The sequence below is a fragment of the Dioscorea cayenensis genome, unplaced genomic scaffold, assembly GCF_009730915.1.
Source record: "Dioscorea cayenensis subsp. rotundata cultivar TDr96_F1 unplaced genomic scaffold, TDr96_F1_v2_PseudoChromosome.rev07_lg8_w22 25.fasta BLBR01001049.1, whole genome shotgun sequence".
NCBI lineage: Eukaryota > Viridiplantae > Streptophyta > Magnoliopsida > Dioscoreales > Dioscoreaceae > Dioscorea > Dioscorea cayenensis.
Genome location: NW_024087440.1, coordinates 102,041 through 122,869, shown reverse-complemented (window position 1 = coordinate 122,869; position 20,829 = coordinate 102,041). Strand labels below are relative to the sequence as shown.

Genomic DNA, 20,829 nt, shown 5'->3' with positions numbered 1-20,829 from the left:
TATTTATGTAATATATTAAATATTATTCATATTAATTATGATAATTAAATAATTAAATTAAAATTCTCACTTTAGGGGGCGTTCACTTTGACGTAAGTGGGAGGAAGTGGGGGGGAAGTGGACTGACTTTCCCCACTTCTGATGTTCTTTTACACTGAAGTGGGTTTTAGTTTAAAACCCACTTCAGAATTTTTGAAGCTGAGGGAAGTGAGCCACATATAAAAGGCCACTTCACCCCACTTCCACCCCACTTTCACATCACTTTGAAAGTCACGGAAGACTCTAAAAATTTCTCAGCCGTCACTTGGCACAGCCCCGATCCCATTGCTTGCTCTCCCTCCTCCTCCCATTGGCCGGAACCCCAACCCCAATCCCGTCACTTTTCTCCGGTCGCCTCCTCCTCCAGTCACCTCCTCCGACATCTTTTCCATTTTCGTCAACCATCCTGATTGTTGCTCCGATCGAGAAGCTGCTGGGAAAAAGACATCTTTCTGAAAAGGTGGGTTACTTTTGAGTTATTTTTGAGTTTGTGTGGATTTGGTTTTTATTTTAGGTTTTTTTATTGAGGATGAAATGAATCCGGGTGAAATGTTTGTTTCGTGATCCGTGACACGATACTGGATAATGTGAGGTGTGAATGGAAGATTTCTCTCTTCTTTCATACTTTTCATCCATTTTGTTATTTTTAATACCGTAAAGCTAAATAGTTGACATAAATGTATTATACATGTTCACATAAACTAAAGTCTAATGTTTAAGTTAATACTCTAATCTTGATGCACGGCATTAATTTAATGAGGAAGTTGGCGTAATAAACACTTGTTTATTTAATCCATTTCTCTCTTCTTCATTTTCTTAAATTTTTATCTAACACTTGTAAACCATTTTCTAGTCTTAGAACAATGAAAATAGTAGAGAACAACCAATATGAATCAATGAAAAAAAACCATTCCTTCGATTTTATTGGCTTATTATATCATACTATAATTGTAGTTAATTTTTACAAATGCAACAATGTTGCAGGCCAAGCTTGGACTAATTCGGATGTCTTCATTCTCAAGCAATTATATATAAATATATATAAATATATATAAACATTAATCTATAAGGGTTTCATTTTAATAATAGTCTTGTTTTCATTGTCTATGATGGCAAACAATGTGATGAAGAACTTGTTCAGTCCCTATGTACATACATTCACTATGTTTAATCTCATGGACCAACTCATACCACTATATGAACACCATATCATTCAAAGTGATTGTATGATTTACTTAAATTAATAGAGTATCTACACTGTGCTTTTCACTTTTGACCTTGTAAGATGGTCAACATCTTTTGGAGCAAGTCCCAGTTGACCGAAAAAATATGGTATTTAATGCAAAAAAATATTTCTTAGTTCTTGATATTTTTTTAAAGTTTTGTTCTTTCTTTAATAGCATTTCTGATTTAAATTTGAAATAAAAAAAAAAAATCACATCAACTAAACGCTTTTGGGAAAGAACACTATCCAATGCATTTTTCATTCTCTATTCATTATGAAATTGAAAACTTCAATTTTGTTGGGTTCCATTGCTTTCCATGAAGATGTTGACAACCTGCAGAGCATCTTAAACTTGTCTCATTACTCTTCTTTTGTTGCCACACTTTCAATGTTCTGGCTCCACATGCCACAACCTCCAAAGGAGTTTCTTTTCTTTGCTTTTTTTCTTATAGCTTTTGTATGAGATTACTTTCCTTATGTAATATATATATATATATATATATATTTGGCAGCTATAATCTACAACCGGCAATTGCACTTTGACATCAAGAATTCCTACAACAACCTCCACGTCAGCAGGTGTGTTACTGGGCCTTAAGTGTGTTTTATTTGTTTTAGATGGCATAGTACAACCACTTCATGCCTGAACATTGAATAGTGAACATGATTATTGATTATTGTTATTATTATATTTTAAAGTGCTAGAGATGGATATTGTGAACTTTGTAAACTATTTTTTATACTTGTTCAATTAAAAATGAATCTATGTCATTGTTATTCTCAATGTATATGTTTGTTTATTTTTTTATTTTTAGTTTGAATTAATAGTTATGATTATATGTTCCCCTTCAGTATAGGTCCATACACTACACAAAAAAAGTGTTTTTGAGGCGGTTTTCAAGCCCTATAGAGGCGGTTATAACCGCTCTATAGGTAGTAGCGTTGGTTTTTACCCTCTAAACCGCTTTATCAGCCGTGCTCTACAATTTAGAGCCGATTTGTACCTAACCGTTGGGGAAAGTTTTATCTATGGAGCGGTTTTTTTAATAAGAGTAGAGGCGGTTATAACCGCCTCTATAACTACTAAGTTTTCATCAAACATCAATAGTTTTAGAAGCGGTTATAACCGCCTCTATATCTATTAAGTTTTCATTACCATTTAATAGTTTTAGAGGCGGTTATAACCGCCTCTAAAAATTTATTAGTAGAGGCGGTTATAACCGCCTCAATAACTATTAAATTTTCATTAATCCTCAATAGTTTTAGAGGTGGTTATAACCACCTCTAAAAATTATAAATGGTAGAGGCGGTTATAACCGCCTCTATAGTTTATAATTTCTTGCATGTTCATACTTTTAGAAGTGGTTATAACCACCTCTAAATTTGTTCATTTAATTAAATTGAATTTTATTTTTTTCCACTATTAATAATAAATAAATTTGCTTAACCTGTAAATCAAAAACATAAATTTTCATTACATTCAAAAATATACTAAATTTAATTTCATTGAACATTATTGCCATGTTATGAATTAAACTGTAATGTATTTTGAGTACTAGCAAAATGTAAGAGTTTTACACTATTTGTGTACTTTCATTACAAAATATTTTTTGAGTTAATTACACAAAGTAAAAAAAGCTTCATGTATCCTTATCTTCAACCCTCTTGATCTTTAACCATGAATTCTCCAAAATCTACAAAAATATTAAACAAAATCCAATCTTAATCAAAATTGACACCAATAGACCAATTCTCATTCTTCATATCTTGCACATAAAACACTTGTTCAACTTGAGATGAGAACACATAGGGATCATGCTCTAATTTTTCACCGGTATGTATTAGGCGAGAAAAATTTACGAGAATGAACCCAAATTCATCTTGCCTAATACCCGTATTATGGTGTACATCAACCCAATCACACTTGAATAACACAACCTTAAAATTACCATAATAATCTAACTCAATAATGTCTCTTAATCTACCATAGTAATTTACACTTCCGACTTCTGAAGTGTTAATCACACCACTATTTTGAGTCATTTTATTTTCATCACGAGATTTGGTATGAAATCTGAATCCATTAATAATGAACCCAGAGTATCTCTTTGCTACTTTGTTAGGTCCCACACCAAGAGCCACAATTTCTTCTGGAATATCCAGATAATCTTTTTCCAAAACCTACATAGCAAAAAATATTATCAAAAACAAAATTTTAGATTTGACAAAGTAAACTATAAAACAATTGTACAACAAGATCACCTTGCTTCGAAACCACAAATGAAAATTTTCATTCACTAACTTCTCTAAATCAACTTCAGAGAGACGAGAATGTCGACGTCGCTTTCTTTTTTCCAATTCAATGAATTCTCTACATAAATATATCACATAGTAATTTGAGAGAAATGTACTTTTTTATTTTCCATTGAATCATAAAGCACAAACAATTACCTATGAAACTTCTCAATTTCATCACAATGACGAAGGACATAACGATGTGCTTGAACCAAGGAAATTTCATCTAAAACAATTTCTTCAATCTTCCCTATATGTTGGCCAACACTAGAGAATAAGTATTTTACTTGGTCATTTGTAGGTGGGTTTGGATTTCTCATTGGTCGGTTGAACTTTGTTTCAACCCCTTGAAGATATCGTGAACAAAATGTCAAAACATTCTTTCGATTATATATCCTTCGAAAGAATGGAACCTTCAGGATGAGTTCGATTTTTAACATAAGATTTGAAACGCATGAAGAACCTAAAAAGACAAAGTTGGAATATATTACTTCATTATACATTTAATATTAAAAATGATTTCATTATATAATGGCTAATGATAGTGTATCCGAATTAATCTACATCGACACACCTGTCTTCGTAGCTATGGCGGTTATTTTAGCAATGATGTCAAGGGAACAAAGACGAAATGCTTTACCCCGTGAACCTGCTTTGGTTAGGGATATTCATCGAAGAGCACACATGCCTCGGATATTAGATGGTGGTGTCCACAACTGTGTTGAATACATACGAATGTCTAAAGACACCTTTCTCAAACTTTGCACTATTCCAGTTACTCATTATAATTAAATATCTGAATTAATAATATTTGTTAAAGGAAAAAAAAATTGGGCATAATGAGAATTTCCCATGAAGGGAATATGTTTTTATGTGCCCATTTCACCCCAAATATGGAGGAATGGGCATCTCCATTGTGGAGGAACCATGATTGGGATAAAGACACCCACTCGATAATGAAACAGGTTTAAGTGATCCATTGTAATTAGATATGTTTAGATGTTCTTTTGACTTTAATATGCTTGACTAAGACTGAAATATTTTTTTAATTAAGTTGGAGGGAGTAAACAGACTCAATTTATGAACTCAACCCCCATTAAATTGACTCATTAATAAAATCAATTTAGTTGAGTCAAATCATTTATAAATTAAATCAAATCGAATCAAATCAAATCAACTGTGTGTTGGTTTAAGTTAAATTAAACTAAGCTTGTTAAGCCAAATCAATTGAACTAAATTAAGTTAAAATCAAATTAATTAAATAGATCAAGGTTAGCAAAATAATTAAATTGGTTAGATCAAAATGAAGAAATCAAATTCATCTTAATTGAATTTATTTAATACAAACCCAATGTCTTTTATTCCGGCATTTAATTAGGATTGACCTGTTAAAAATAAATAAATCACAAATCAAAATTTAATTTTTTTACACTTTATGAGATTGTGGGTTCATAACTCATATCATGTGTATGCCTTTAATGTTAATTAGCCCAGACTAAGTAATGGGCACCTTCAATAAAGAACAATTGTGAATGAGAAATAATGAATTTAAAGTAAATTAATTTTATTAATTTTGAGAGGAAAGAAAAAAAAATACATAAATACAAGAAATACAAGGTATAGAAACTCCTATTTTCTTAATCTTCCTTTCGCCTCACGTAATTCGAGTCTATTTGACTTTGTTTTATTCCAACCTCTTTGCCAGTAATAATGTTAAGGGTATCTTTTTTTACTTTGTTTACTTTGGTCTTTTTTTTTTTTTTTTTTTTTTTTTATCTTAAATATCAATTGGATGTCAAGTCAGTGATTTCTCTAAATCACGAACTTGTTGTCATTTGATTTAGACTTCCAAAAACTTCAACTTTATATGCTTGCAAATCATTTGATCTTGGATTTGTGAAGCTAGTAGACTCTTCGACTTTTGATGTCTTAAGATCTCTGAATTCATTTATCCAATCAATTGAACTTTTTTAAACCTCAACTCTCCTATCCTTTTGGGCCTTAACTTGTGCATCTCCAAGTCATGACTATAATTGAGTCACTAACTCATTTGTTTGTGAATTACAAACTTGATTTTTTTTTTAATAGAATTTGAAGGCTTTAGTGTCTCACACTTGTGATTTAGATGATAAAAAAAATTATTATTTTTTAAATAAGAGAAAGAATGACGTAGATACTGATAGGAATTGCAACTTGACACCTAAACTTGTAAAAATATCATTCCTTTATCCCTTTCTCTCTTTTTTCATATATATATATATATATATATATATATATATATATATATATATATATATATATCAATTTTTTTCTTAAATTTTCCATAATAATTTTTTTATAATTATTCTTTTTTAAGCTTATTTTGTCCTCATAATTATCCTATTTTTAATAAATATATAGGAATACAATCAGATTATGTTAAAATTAGAATCTAGGGTAAGGTTAGAAAAATCTATTTAAACACCAATTTTTTTTATTTATGAAAATGGTGGTCATCTTCAAGTGTAGATTTTAAATTTTACCGTGCCCTGTCTAGAGGCAAGAGATCATGCTTCCCTTATTAATTATTTATTTAATTAATATGATATATTATATGTCATGCACTAACTTTTATGATATGATGTGTCTGTAGAATTATTCGGTGTTCAAAACATGCAGCGGAAGGCAAAATAATCCAATGGAGGATTTATTTGCATTTAAAATTCATTTGACTAGTTAAAGATTGGATCTAAAACATACTCCAACCTTTGAAGGGGATTCTTTTTTCTTTAAAGCGGATTCCTTTTATTTGTATTTAAAATTCATTTAACTAGTTAAAGATCGGATCTAAAACATACCTTTCAAAGGGATTCCTTTTTCTTTGAAGCGGATTCCTTTTTCCTTTCCAAATCTCTTTGATAATGCGAAGACTCTATGCGTATCAACCCTTTGACAAAATGGAATCAACGAACAACTTGAACTATAGGTTTTGACTCTCAAAACTCACTTGATGGAATGCCATTATTTTTATTTATTTTTTTCATCTCCTTGTTTTTTTAGCCAATGTATGAGGCCTTGTGTATATTCTAAAAAACTTTTTTTTTTTAACTTTTGGTTTTCCCAAAACCAAAACCATCAAGCATTCAAGTGGCTTTTGGTTTTCCCAAAGCCTTGTATAGTTTCTCAAAACCTTTGGATTTATTAACTATCTTATGGTTTTCCCAAAACCATCACATGCAATTATCTTTCAATTTGTCCCTTAATATTAATTATATTCTTTATGCTAGTAAAAAAATATAATAATATTCCATTTTGACTAATTAATTTATTTATTTGATTAATCAAATAATCTAATTTAATTATCAAATAATAAAATAATTAATCTTTAGCAAAGATTAGAACACTCGTTAGTGTGTGACCCATAGGTTCAATACTAAGCCTGTAGCAAATTAGTCATACTAATATACTAATCAAGGTTGGTGTCTAGCAACACTCCTTAACGACCGAATAGCATGAAATATATAAATACTCTCCAGAACCCGTTGAAAAATAATGTAATATCTTCCTTCTGTCTATGAAGCCCCGGGACAACCCTAGGATATGGTTGGACTGTCAAATCCCAATAGGTTACCAACTATGTTTCATGTCAAATATAACCGACCAACGAATGACTTAAGAAACTCTTTTCTTCTTCATTCAAGTGCCTTGGCTAAGGACTTAATTTAGTCGTTATAAATAATGACAACATAGAGCTCAAACTCATTACCAAGAGTCAACAGATTCCATCTTGATAATTATTAATTCTACAAGTATTTAATAAAACACAATATCCTTTCAACTATTGCCCTAGGACAATAGATGTCCAGAATCAAAGTATGATAAATAACTTGTTAATTACTATGATGATCTCAGGTCAAAGGAACTATTATATCTCATTCTTCAAGAGAATATCCTATTGACAGTTTATGGTAACATTAACCATTAGGAATCCTCAATTGAGTCAGTTCAATGATCGTATCTTCATATGCATCATCTATAAATGTGAGTTAGTTAATGAGATCAACTAATCTTTATCTTATAGAGACTATCACACATATATTGATCAAATAGGATCACTAATGTCCTATTCTTAATGACCCTGTGACCAAGAACCTTTTTTTAGATTAAATAGTTTAAGACTTGACTCTCATTATTATGATCTCCATTATAATGAAAAGTCTCTAAATTTAATCAAGGACATTATCATATTAAACACTTAACATGATAAAAAGTTAAAGCCATATATTAAACAAACTGCATTGCTCAAAATGTATTCAAATTATTACATAAGAGATTGGGTCTAGGGCATATCAAATATATCCCAAACAGTGTCAACATGTTTAGATATAGTACAACATACTCTAATTATCTTTAACACCTTAATTTGAGACACCTTTCATTTTATTTACGGTATTAACAAAACTCTGAATGAAAGTTATAAACTCACAAACCTAACAACACATAAAACACAATTAAAAATAAGTAAATAAATTGTGACCCAAAGTTATTTTTGATGGATTTTCTAAGTATTAAATATGATTTTGACCCCCATAACGGCATGGTTTTTGTTATAGATATAGTTTTTATTATATTTAAAAATTTACCATAGGTTTGTCATAATTGTTGATATCTTAATCCCCAATTTTAATAGTTGCCCTTACTATTATTTCTAATTGTAGATAACGGTTTATCAACATTCAGTGAAAACTATTTATAATTTGATTCATATGGTAATCTTATATATACCACATTAACACAATTAAAATCACAAAAACATAGTGTCATTATTTTCATCTTTATTGTATAGCCCATAGTCCTTTTCCTTTACAGGCCGGGCCAACAAGGCCTAATAACTGTTAATGGGCCTAACTACATTTGTTCGAGTGTGAAGAGGCCTATATATGCTAATTCAGTCACGGCTATATTATATAGGTAGCTTGTTAGTTGGCACCAGCAAAAGCCGTTGAAAATTAAAATAATAAAATAAATAAATAAAAATGGATACATGAATATTAAGACTTAAACAGGGCCTTGGTTTAACGAGCAATAATTAAATTCGGATTATTTTTTATTTTTTACTTTTATTTTTTAAATTTTGACCAAACTTGTCATAAGCTTGTACTTTTTCCCCGGAGTCCCCATAGCACAAGGTTTCACAATTAGGAAAGCTTATTATTCTAATCTATTTCATTAACTTAAATTCATACTTTAAATTTGGACACAAATATATAATTCTTCTGGTTTTTTTTTTTTGCTTGTCCACTTTTAAAATTTTTTTCTTTAATTTTTTTTTACTTGTACATATAAAAAAATTATGAATCATTAAATATTATTATTTTAATTTATTACTTCTATAACTTCTAATAAATCAAATTTAGTTGTATATTTTATTAAATTTTAATTATAAAAAATTAATATAATTTTTTATAATTTTTTAGAATTACGAATTAATTTTAACTAATATTTTTAATTCATATTAATTAGTTAAAGTAGACAAATAAAAAAAAACCCTTTTTTTTTTAAATACACATGAGAAAAAAGGGTGAGATTATTATTTTAAAAATATAATTCATATATATATATATATATATTTCTTTATATTCATAAATAAATAAAGCAAGAAGCTTCTGTCGTGACGGCTAAGCAAATTACAACTCCGTCCAAAAAAGATTACAGAGAAATAACCAATACTAAAACGCCACGTGTCTAAATTAGTTTCTTTAATTATACCATACGTTCTTTGTTATTCCTAACTAATCCCCTTTCCCAATCGCAGCATCTTCTTCTCAACTCTCGAAGTCCCCATCCATGGCCGCAGCTCCATCTCTCAATCTCCAATCCAATCTCCATTCTCTCAAGAGGACCTTCTCCAATGGCCGCCTTCGCAAGCCTCGCTCCTCCTCTTCCATCGTAGCCCTCCACCAGAATGGTTCCCTTCGCTCTCACGGCACTCCCGGCCTCCGCGTCGCCTTCCAAGGCTCCACCGGCGCATACAGTGAGTTCGCCGCTAAGACTGCCTGTCCTGAGTGCGCCACCGTCCCTTGCCGCTCCTTCGCCGATGCGATCGCCGCCGTCGAGCGCGATCGTGCCGATCGCGCCATCGTCCCTGTGGAGAGCACCATGGAGGGCACTGCCCTCCGGAACTACGACCTCCTTCTCCGCCATGACCTTCGGATTGTTCAGGAAATCAACCTCTTCGTCCACTACTGCCTCCTCGCTATGCCCGGCGTCAGCACTGCGGAGCTCCGCCGGGTTATCAGTCATCCTATGGCTCTCGCTCACTGCGGTCGAGCTCTCGAGCGCCTTGGCCTTGATCGCGAGGCTGTAGAAGACACCGCCGGCGCTGTCAAAATGCTCCTATCCGAGCAGATGCTCGACACCGCTGCCATCGCTAGTCCTCGCGCCGCTGCCATCTACGGCCTCGATGTCCTCGCTGGTGGCCTCCAGGACGAGTCCTGGAACGTCACTCGGTTCCTCCTCCTCTCCAAGCTGCCGGAACCACTCCCTCCCTCCTCCTCCGGCAAGATGAAAACCAGCATGGTCGTCGCCCACCGTGGCGGATCCATGACGGTTCTTCTCAAAATCCTCTCCGCCTTCTCCTCCCGAGACATCAGTCTGACCAAACTCGAGGTGAACAATCCGACGATGGAGGGGAAAGGGCCGGTAATCATACTGGATGTGCGCTCACCGGCGATGCTGAAGACTTTCCCCCATGTCCTCTATGTGGACTTCGAGGGCTCGATCGAAGATGAGAAGGTGAAAGAGGCCATTGATGAGATCTCAAGCTTCTCAGTGTTCGTTCGGGTCTTGGGTTGCTACGCCGCCGATCCACACGTCTACGATCTCTATTAGCACGTAAGTACTCCATCACTATGCTTTCAATTTGCTTGTTTTCCAGCATCCTTCTTCGTTTGTAGATTACTCTTCTTCTTCTTCTTCTTTGCTTCTTTTCCCCCCTTTTTTTTTCCCTCTTTTTGTTAATTATTATTATTATTATTACTAATCTGCTTACTAAGTGTGTGTATCTTCACAATAATCACATTTCTCTTGAATATGGATTTCATAAACTCATAAAGAGAAACCAAAAGTGCAAATAGGTTGTGAATTCTTGAAATGTTTGATCAAATTGATTGAGATGACATCATAATAAACTCATAGTGAATATATTTAGTTTATAATTTGGATGTGTATATCATTACTAACACTATGATTGATCTTAGTTATGATTTTGATTGTGAATAATTCTAAAGTTGGATGTATTGTTAGTCAATAGCTCTATGATTATAGACCAAAACTAAGTTTTCTTAGAATTTGGGCTGTAAAACTATTACATAAACTATAACCTGACTCTTATTTGTGAGATTAGAGGCTTTTTAATTATATGATAAGCTTTTTATTTTCAATTGAAACTCAAGCTAACTACTGATAGAGATAAATATGACACATCAGACACAGCAGTGAGGTCATATCCTGAGCTAGTCTTTGTTTAATAGGATAATAATGTCTGCCATTAATTGTCTATTTGTGCGCATATGGTTGGTCTGAATCCTGAATTGTTTATCAACTCTTCTTCCTGTTCTCTTGGACAGATAATTAGTATATCATATCCTAATATTATAATATTGGTGTAATTTTTTAAATAGTTTTTTTTATTTTTTATTTTTTAAATTTATCATTTTAGTTTTTTATTTTAAATTATATTTTTTTAGTCTCTTTACAATATTTTAAGTGAGTTATATCAGTCCTCTATTTTGATGGTTTAGAATTAACGTTTAAGTTTCATGGGACTAATATGATTAAATTACAATTATAACAATTCAAATAAAAAGACTAAAAAAATAAGTTTGGATAAATAAAAAACTATTTAAAAAATTATACCTTATAATATACAACAAAGACATGATTAAATAAATAATTAAAAGTTGCTTGCTTGATAGTATAAAATTGTGAAATTATATATATATATATATATATATATATATTTGAAATATTAGAAAAGGGTGGTAGGTTCTTATCACCAACACCGAAGGTAGACCCACCACTGAAGTCATGCGCGCAACTGAAAGGGCATTAATTTATGAGGTAAAATTAAAAAAATAAGAAAATTTGTGAAGACCTAGAAACCATTAGTTTTTTTGGAAAAAGTAGTCATGTTAGGTTTGGAGCCACATCCCAACAACCTACTTATTCTGCTTAGGCTGAAGAAGAGTCGCTGCAGTAGGTGGAAAGGTTATATAATAATACAGACCAAGAAAAAAATTTTTAAAAAAAGTTAGTAGTACATTTGGCTATAATCATTTGGTTTCCATTTTTAATGCATTTATGATTTATTTTTTAAAATAACAATCTAATTGGTAGATAGATGTAGACGACCCAAAAATACAGGGCCCCTTTTTTTATTGTATGTTCTTTGTAACAAATTTAGTTGACCTCTAGAAAATTATCTAGTTACTTTGGATTAAATGTTCAATTAACATAAATTAAAAATATAATAAAAATAATGAAAATGACCAAAAACCTTTTTCTTCTATGCCTCTAGAGATTAATAATAAAACAAAATTGTTTTTAAGTTTTACATATGAACCCTTGAAGCTTATTGTGTATTTGACACTTAAATCATTAAAGATAACTTCTTAATTTACTTGCTTCTAATCATGGTTGGGTTAAGAAAAAAAAATTGTGTCCAACATCACTAGGTGATAAAAAAAATTATATTATATATAAAAAGAATAATCTATTTTAAAAGGATATACTAAGAAAAAAATCATATATATATATATATTATGTCAATAATATGAATTTAAAAATAATAAAATAGGTTGGACTTTTTCCTATATGAAGTTATTGGGAAGACTCAAAAGTAAAGCAAATGGAAAGTAGGCCATGGGGAAGGTGTTTGTTGTTTGTTGTATCACTAAAACAACCAGGCAATAGCATGAGCATGAGAAAACAAGTCAATGAGGTCCATATCAATTCTTTAAACAGAGAAACACTAGTAGCATCAAATGGATTTACTTTTAATAAAGTTTTCACAAAACCCAAAGATCACAGCAAAGCACCCTCCTAATTGGGACAAATTGGTATTAGATGCGTTCAATGATTTATTCTAGTAAAAACCATGCATGTGATTGAAAAGCACTTCACTAGTTTTGATAAGTCGTTTTCTATATCTAATTGGGTAATTTTTTTTTTAATACTTTCCCTGCTCATTGAGTCAAGTGCAACTGAAAAATTGTTATTTCATTTATATTAAATTTTTTACAATTTGCTTAATATTTAAATAAAAAAAATCATTTAGTTAATGTGGGAATTTTACACAGCTTATTCTACATGGCAGAATATATTAATGTTTGGAATAACTTTATAATCCAACCAAATCTCTCATGAAAAGGGAGCTTAGAATAGGAGCAGGATTTTTTTATTTTTATTTTTAATTATTAGAAACCCCACCGCTGTACATTAAAGATAACAAAGAGGTACATAAGTAACACAAGGCTACAAAGCTCTAACAAAAAACAGTGATATTCTGCAAGTAGAGAAGCATAATTTACTTTTAGGTTAGCATAGAATAAAAACAAAAGCAATCAAATAAGCATACTTATGACAGAAACAAATGATTTATTTTAAAAAATAGCAAGACTAGCTGGAGTGAAGTAAAATTGAAGATGCACACATTGCACTCCAACTAAATATTCTAGATTATAATTTTAACCAAAGAAATCCCACGATATTTAAAGTGGGCCTTGGAGCTTAATTCTTCATGAGCCCAATAAATATTCAATAGTGCTTGACAAATGCGGCCACCCAAATAAGTGATCATAGTGGTTCTAAATATTCTCAGCAAAAGGCACCATAGGAGAAAATGGTTCACCAATTCAATTACTGTGTGGTAAAACATGCAACTAGTTATGAGATTTCATTGAGTTGGAATTTTATTATCTTTGGCCAGCCAAAAAGGAATATATCGATTTTCTGAGAATAGGCACATGCACTTTCAAATGAGTAGAGTGACCTAGCACCGTTGCTTTCCATCTTCACAAAGAAATCTGTAAAAAAATTTAACTGAGAAGCCTTCTAAAGAATTGAAACTCCAAAGTTTGAGGTTGGAGGTGATGTCAAGTAGATGTGGATCAATTGAGGGAACGGTAGCCAGAAAGATATGTATCAAAATTTGAGTAAATTTTTCCAGTGAGTACCTAAGTTTGGCCATATATCAGTTTGAACACTAACTTTCAATTTGTATCAAAATGAGCATCAAATTTTAATTTCATTTCTCCGACATGGTAATTGGGGGTTTTAGGTGGATTTTTTGGTGATGTGGACGTCGGGAAAAGCTCGTGGATGCCTCGGGTCATGTCATCGACTCACCAATTCGCTAGGGTTAACCGATGTGGCTTTTTTTGATCCACTTAGGGACGTCTAATAGCTAACGTGTACCTCCCTACGTGGACAAAAAAACACCACATTGGTTAAGTAAACTGAGTGACGAGTCGATGACGTGAGCTCAGGGTATCCAGTCAAGCTTTTCGGCGTCACATCACCAAAAATCCATCGAAAAATCCCCAATTACCCCGCCGAGAAATGAAATTAAAAACGATGCTCATTTTCGATACTGAAATCGAAAGTTAGTGCTCAAACTGATATAAGGCCAAACTTAGGTATTCATTAGAAAAATTTACCCATCAAAATTTTGATGGTACCCATCGGGTGGTGGTTATTATTGAAAACTTTCATGCCATAGATACATTGACACACGCCCATTAACTTAACAATCCTACCAGGGGTGACATGGGTCCTGAAATCAAAGAGACAGTTTAAGAATTAAGATACTGTTTTGAGAAGTATGAACTTTTTCTAATACAGATTCCTAATGATGATGTTAGGAAAATTGGATGAACCACACCAATTCCCATTTGTTGTGGTCTTCCCCCACCACTTGATAAGTAGGGTCAGCTAATGTTTTGAAATTATAAATGATGTTTAATGAATTTGTGATTTATTTATTTTTTATATATAATTAATCACGACGACAGAATATTTTTCAAGCATTTATTCCAATAAACTTTTTGGTTAAAATTTGCTGTATGAATTTTTAATCCATTGAATTTACATTTTTTTGTTCTTAAATAAAGTTACAAGTCAGACCCAATCAATTGGCCCATATGCTATATTTGTCATTAATTTGGGCCATGTCACATTACTGTAGGAAAAATGTTTTTCCCTTTCTTCTTTTGAGGTTTTTTAACAATTGTTTTTGAGAATAAATCATTACTCTAACTGAACCAAACTTATCAGGTTGCATTAGAGTTTGGAAGGGAGTTAAGTTTCACCCTGTCTTACTCCAGTCTCCTTATTCTGTCACTGCCCTAATATTCCTTAATGGCAGCAAAAAAAAAAAAGGATATGTAATGGAGACTTCATTGTCATGATTGTGAAGTGCAAGGAAGAAAGATTCTTCATCCTTTTATCTGTGGATGTGGTCTTGAAAAAGGTTTGCACTAAGATATATACCAAGAATCATGGTGGAAATACATCATAATAATAGAGCACACTTTGGTGTATATCATAAGATTATTGATTTGAAGATAATTAATGTTTAGCAAAAAAGACATCAGTCTTTTACAACAAGTTATGAAATGCTCATGCTTGTGTGTCCTTGTTATGTATTATTGATTTTGTGGAAATAAAGGAACTTGTTGCTTCTCATTTGCATTGTTTGAGACTATTATGTTATGAGTATAATGTTAATGGATGTGGATATATACATGGTAAGGATTACATGCACCAAATTAAACTCATTCAATTAAAATTTAGGAATTTTTTTTTAATTAATAGTTAAGAGTTTATTCCAAATCTCAATTACTTATTAACTTCCTTTTATGTTAAATGCCCCTTCATTAAAAATAGCTTTCTAAAAATAAAAAAAAAAATCAACAAATAAGAAGAAAAAAAAATTATAAATACAATTTATTGTTAGTATGATGGAAATCACATATATAGGGGCCTTTATGTAATCTCCTATAATCTAGATGTATGCGCATCTACTTTAATATGTATTTCTTTTGTTAGATATACATTAGTTATTTTATATATCATAGTAGTCCACTTTTTATATATTAATTACTATTTTAATTATATAACTGTATCATTGCATATGGAAAGGGATTTAGTCTCGTAATTTTTTTTCATAAATTTGGATAAGACATAGACCCTCAACCATTGAGTTGGGAGAGACTTAAACCGTCAATTTTTGATTTAGAAGGGGAATGAAATATTACTTTCGGATAAATTTTTTTATAGGCTACCAAACTATGCTTTTTTTTCCATTTTAGAGTCTAAACTTCAATTCAATTTGAACGGAGTTCACCCAAAAGATTTTGACCCATATTTAATGACATGGAGGCCATAATTTCCTTGTCAGAACCTCCACGACACATCAATGATTCGGTTGGCTCACCGACATCATCATTGTAAGCCACATCACCCAAGTTTGTCTATCTTAGTACACATGTATAAAAAAAAAACCCTTTTTTTTTCCCCTTGAGTGGTCACCATCATTTCCTTCATTCCCATGACCGAGAAAGAGAGAGAGAGATGGAGAAAGAGAAGTGTGAGAGACCGAGGGCAAGCAAAGGGAAGACAAGACTTTGCGATCACTAATGAGCAACAAAGAGAGAAGGTTGCACAAGAAAGAGACTTGTCCAACAGTTGATACAAATTAAGAAGCCCAAAACAAAGATTTACTATCTCAATGTTACTTATCTTTTAGTTATACAACATAACAAAACAACAAAGTCTCTGGTACACCAAAAAAAATGAACTTATAAACATCTTCACAGCAAATATTAAAAACTTATAAACTGGAGACATGCGTCCATGGAACTTAGAAAACAAAAGAACATTTGCTTTCATTATCATTCATATTATAACTTTTTTTTCAAGAATATTACTTTTCCTTCTATTTTTGGATCCAAACACTATGTAAAGACCCCAATATTAAATTAGCCAACCAAATTGAAGATTAACCCAAGTTTCACATCTTTGATTCTGCACTCAACGCCATATTGGGAAAAATCAAATCAAATCAAATTACAGCCACAACAATCATTTCCATCAAAGATAACGATCAATAAGAGCAAATCTATGAAAACTAAAAACAAAAAAGAAATTCCAACCATTATGCTTGTTCTCAGAGAATTCCTTTTGTAACTCACATCCTTGGTTTAGCACTTAGCACCATATTGGGGAAAAAAATAAAATCAAACCATAGCCACAACAATCAATTCCATTGAAGATAAAGATCAATGAGAGCAAATCTATGAAGACTAAAAACAAAAACAAAAAAGAAATTCCAACCGTTATGCTCGTTCTCAAATAACTCCTTTGTAACGGCTAATCAAGCATACCAGAAAACAATTTGTCCCATTGCTCAGTTCCGCATCTTTGGCAACTATGAGTGAAGAACCAAGAAGTAAAGCACACACAAAGGAGATCAAAAACCAAGATCCAAGAAGCCCATGGCGTCAAGGACAACTCCTCATCACCGGAGAAGAATCGTAGCGGCCTGTGATAGAGCTGCAAAGCGAAATCCTAGAAAACGGCAGTGATGACCTCGATTTTTTTTTAATAACCAATAAAATATTAAAGTTAAAAAGGGGTTAAATTAACATTGGTGAGATGATATGGGCAACTTAAAGTGACATGGCATCCACGGGTGATGTGGATAAGTCAATAGAACCAATGATGTGTCATATATAGAGGTGTTAACAAGGAATTTCTAGCCTCCATGTCGTTAAATATGGGCCGGAGTTCCTCGTGTGATTTCGTGGTGAAACAAAATTGAAGTTGGTGACCACTTTGATTCAAATTAAAATTTGGACCCAAAATATTGAAAAAAGAGTATAGTTTGGTGCACTACAAAAAAATTTACTCAATTACTCTTTTCTCACATTGGGTGGTCTTTTGTAACATTGTCTTTGTAAATTCCTAATAAATGATGCTATATTTACATACTAGATTTTCCCAATAAATTTATCTAATGATGTCGATATCAAGTTGGCACTCACACCATCATTCAAGTCATTCTTTTTCAATAAGCTTCAAATGTAAATCGTATAAAACTTGAACTCTAAAAACCTGTAATAGAACCCCTTTAGTCCCACATTGGCTATGAGATGGATCCATTGTGTACAATCGATGAGCCAAATGAGCAGACTGTGAATCTCTAAGCCAACAAGGCGTCCACCATGGATCGCGAGGTAGATCAAATGGAGAAGAGGATAGAGATGAAGAGAAGATCAACTAGGGCATTCGTTGGCTTCGTTGGAGGAGAGGAAGGAGGCGGAGTGTAATGCACACAAGTGGAGGGGAGAGCGGACCCCAAAAGACCGGCCTAGTAGGGAAGGTTGCCCCCCACTTATATGCACACAATGGATCCATCTCATAGCCGATGTGGGATTAAAGGGGTTCTATTACAAAACCATTATAAATTATAAATCCCTAAAAGTTTAAATTCAAATACTATAAAATTATATATCCAAGATTGTAAAACCCGAAACCTTAAATCTTAAATGGTAAAAAGTTTGTTTTTTACAATTTGGGGTTTGGTGAGGGTTTCTGGTTTATTATTTTCGGTTTAAGGTTTTGATTTAGAGTTTGAAGAGAAAAAAAAAAATATGAAAGAGAAAGAATTAGGTGGATGGTGATGTAAATACTAACTTGCATCCACGTCATTTGTACTCAATTCCTAATAACTTCAATGATGAATGAACACAGCTCAGAGCCCCCAAGTGAATAGTGAATACATGATTCTTGATCTTTAGTTTGGCCATGGTTAGGGTTAGGGTTAGCGTGTACATAAATGTTCTTTAGTATCCTCCGTTTGTGATTGGTTTTTGCACTGCAATTTATCAAGGAGATATTCTTACTGTCGTTTTTAGATGACTGAATTACATTCACAAACAGACATATAAATGAAGGCACTCTACTAGTTTCCATCAACAAAATTCCACATATAACTTCAAAAGAAAGCAACCGATCGATTAGAAGATTAACACTTGCACAATTATCTCATCTTTTGAACATGCATGTTAGATCAGTATACCAATATATGCATGATGCTTGCATGCAAATGAAGCATTTGACACAAAAAAACAAAGAATAACTTACTGCTTTCACAGCCGCCCATGCATTCTCCCAACCTACCAACACTGATTTTAAATAGTATTTATAATCAAACACAATCTCTTAAGATTATATTTTATCCTCCATTTGGACTATAATCCATTGAGAACAATTCATTCACTTGGAACCAAGAAAAATTAAAAGCAATATTGGCTGTAGGAGAAGAACATGCACCAAGTGTGCTGCTTCTGATGATCACTACTTGAAGAGTTTTTATTTATTTATATATCTCTACGTTTGATATTTATGCTGAACAATATGTTTGACGTATGAGAATTAGATAATTATGCTGTTTAATAGAGAAAGTTCAAGGGGAAAGAGCTGAGTGTTTTCTTTAGGACATGAGAAGGAGAAACTAATTATGGACATACATGAGAATATTCTTGACTCATATACTACACAAGTGTTTGTTTATGTGCATATATATATATATATATATAAAAAACCAAAAAAATCTAACCATTTTTGTTTCTGAAATATATAGTACAGTTTTTAAATGGAAAGATAACTTTGAAAGATCACTTCAGTACATGCATCATGTTCTCAGCTGAAAAAAGTTTTTGAAATGCACAATGGCATGGGTATCCCTTGAATAGGACTTGTCCTAAATTGAACTCAATTATACAGACCACAAAGAGCAGTGTCCTCTCTGCAGTTTGAGATGTCACTCCAAACATAGATACGAATGGATGACTTTATGAATGCCCATGTGAACGTTTGTGCGGAAATTTTGCACATTTGGTTTGACCAAAACAAAATAATAAAAATAAAAATCAATAAATCAATAAATCAATCCGTGTGTTGTTTGATTATGTTTTCTTTTGGATATGAAGACATGAGTAGATAGTTTAGCACAACCATTAAGTCAGTTTGGCCTTATCATTTATTAGTAAACTGAGGCTTTTAATTTACTTGTATGAGAATGATGCGTGCAATTAAATCTATGTATTATTGACCGGATGATTTTGATGTGAACATGAGCGGAAAATTTGTACACCGGTTTGACTAAAAATGAATAAATTATGCGTGTCGGCTTATGATTTAGATATGAACATATGAGTAGATAATTCCTCATGTAAGCATGCGGTCTTCACTTTTCTTATATGATTGCGATATGCATAAATTATATGTATGTCCCATTAATATATATATATATATATATGATACTCAATGTTACTGTCCCACCTGAAAACTTGTACGTTGGTTTTAAAAAAATATTATCTGTATACTTTATTTATGATTTTTAATTTGAACATACAAATTGTTACTTCCTCACGTGCATTATTAAGTTAAATCCAAAAGAATATATAGTAATCCTCAAGACTTTTCTTGTATGAGTTTGATGCTTGGAATCCAATTATTGATTCCATGAAGACATGTCATGGTTGCAACACTATCAAATCCGGGTCCCAATGCCTAACTTTTAATTTTATGCACTTTTTTTTAAAAAAAAAAATTATCTGAATTTTTTTGCACAAGTATTTTCTCAACGTGGAGACTTGATCAGACGCGTCTTTTTTATTTTAAAAAATAAATAAATAAATTTCATTCAACTTTAAGTTGCATCAATGTAGTCAAATTAACTCAAAGCAATGTGGGATGCAAATTGGTGCTCTATGACATGAAACGTTCAGCACTGCGCGCGCATGCCTTTGACTCGGCCACAGCAAAACTACACAGCATCTCAATTAGCCCATGAAATTCACATTCAAAGCTTTCTTGTCTACTTACTTGACTCTTTTCAACGCGATGTCGAAAACTATCTAATTATCATTTAATTTTTTTTTATATTTATTCAATTAATAAATAAATATTTCAATTACATAAAAAATATATTAAACATCTAGAATAAGCACCATTAATCTCAAATAGATTAAAAAAACACTCTCTCATAACTATTATATTTATAAAAAAAAAGGATTTTTAATTGAAATAGTTTATCTACTTTTTAAAAAAGAAAAAAGAAAAAGAAAAAAGGCAACAAAAAAAAAATAAAAATATATCCAATATCTATTTAATAAAAAAAAAAATCAAACACATAAAGAGTACATAGTCAACAGGGAAAATTA

General features: G+C 32.1%; 1 protein-coding gene across 1 annotated transcript; it reads left to right on the top strand.

The window, feature by feature from the left end:
* The first annotated feature begins 9,276 nt into the window (after positions 1-9,276).
* Positions 9,277-15,283, top strand: LOC120255533 (arogenate dehydratase/prephenate dehydratase 6, chloroplastic-like). The gene is made up of 2 exons (XM_039263343.1): positions 9,277-10,432; positions 14,873-15,283. Exon 1 carries the CDS (start codon positions 9,386-9,388, stop codon positions 10,427-10,429), a length of 1,044 nt encoding a protein of 347 aa, XP_039119277.1. The 5' UTR covers positions 9,277-9,385; the 3' UTR covers positions 10,430-10,432; positions 14,873-15,283.
* The last annotated feature ends 5,546 nt before the right edge of the window (positions 15,284-20,829 follow it).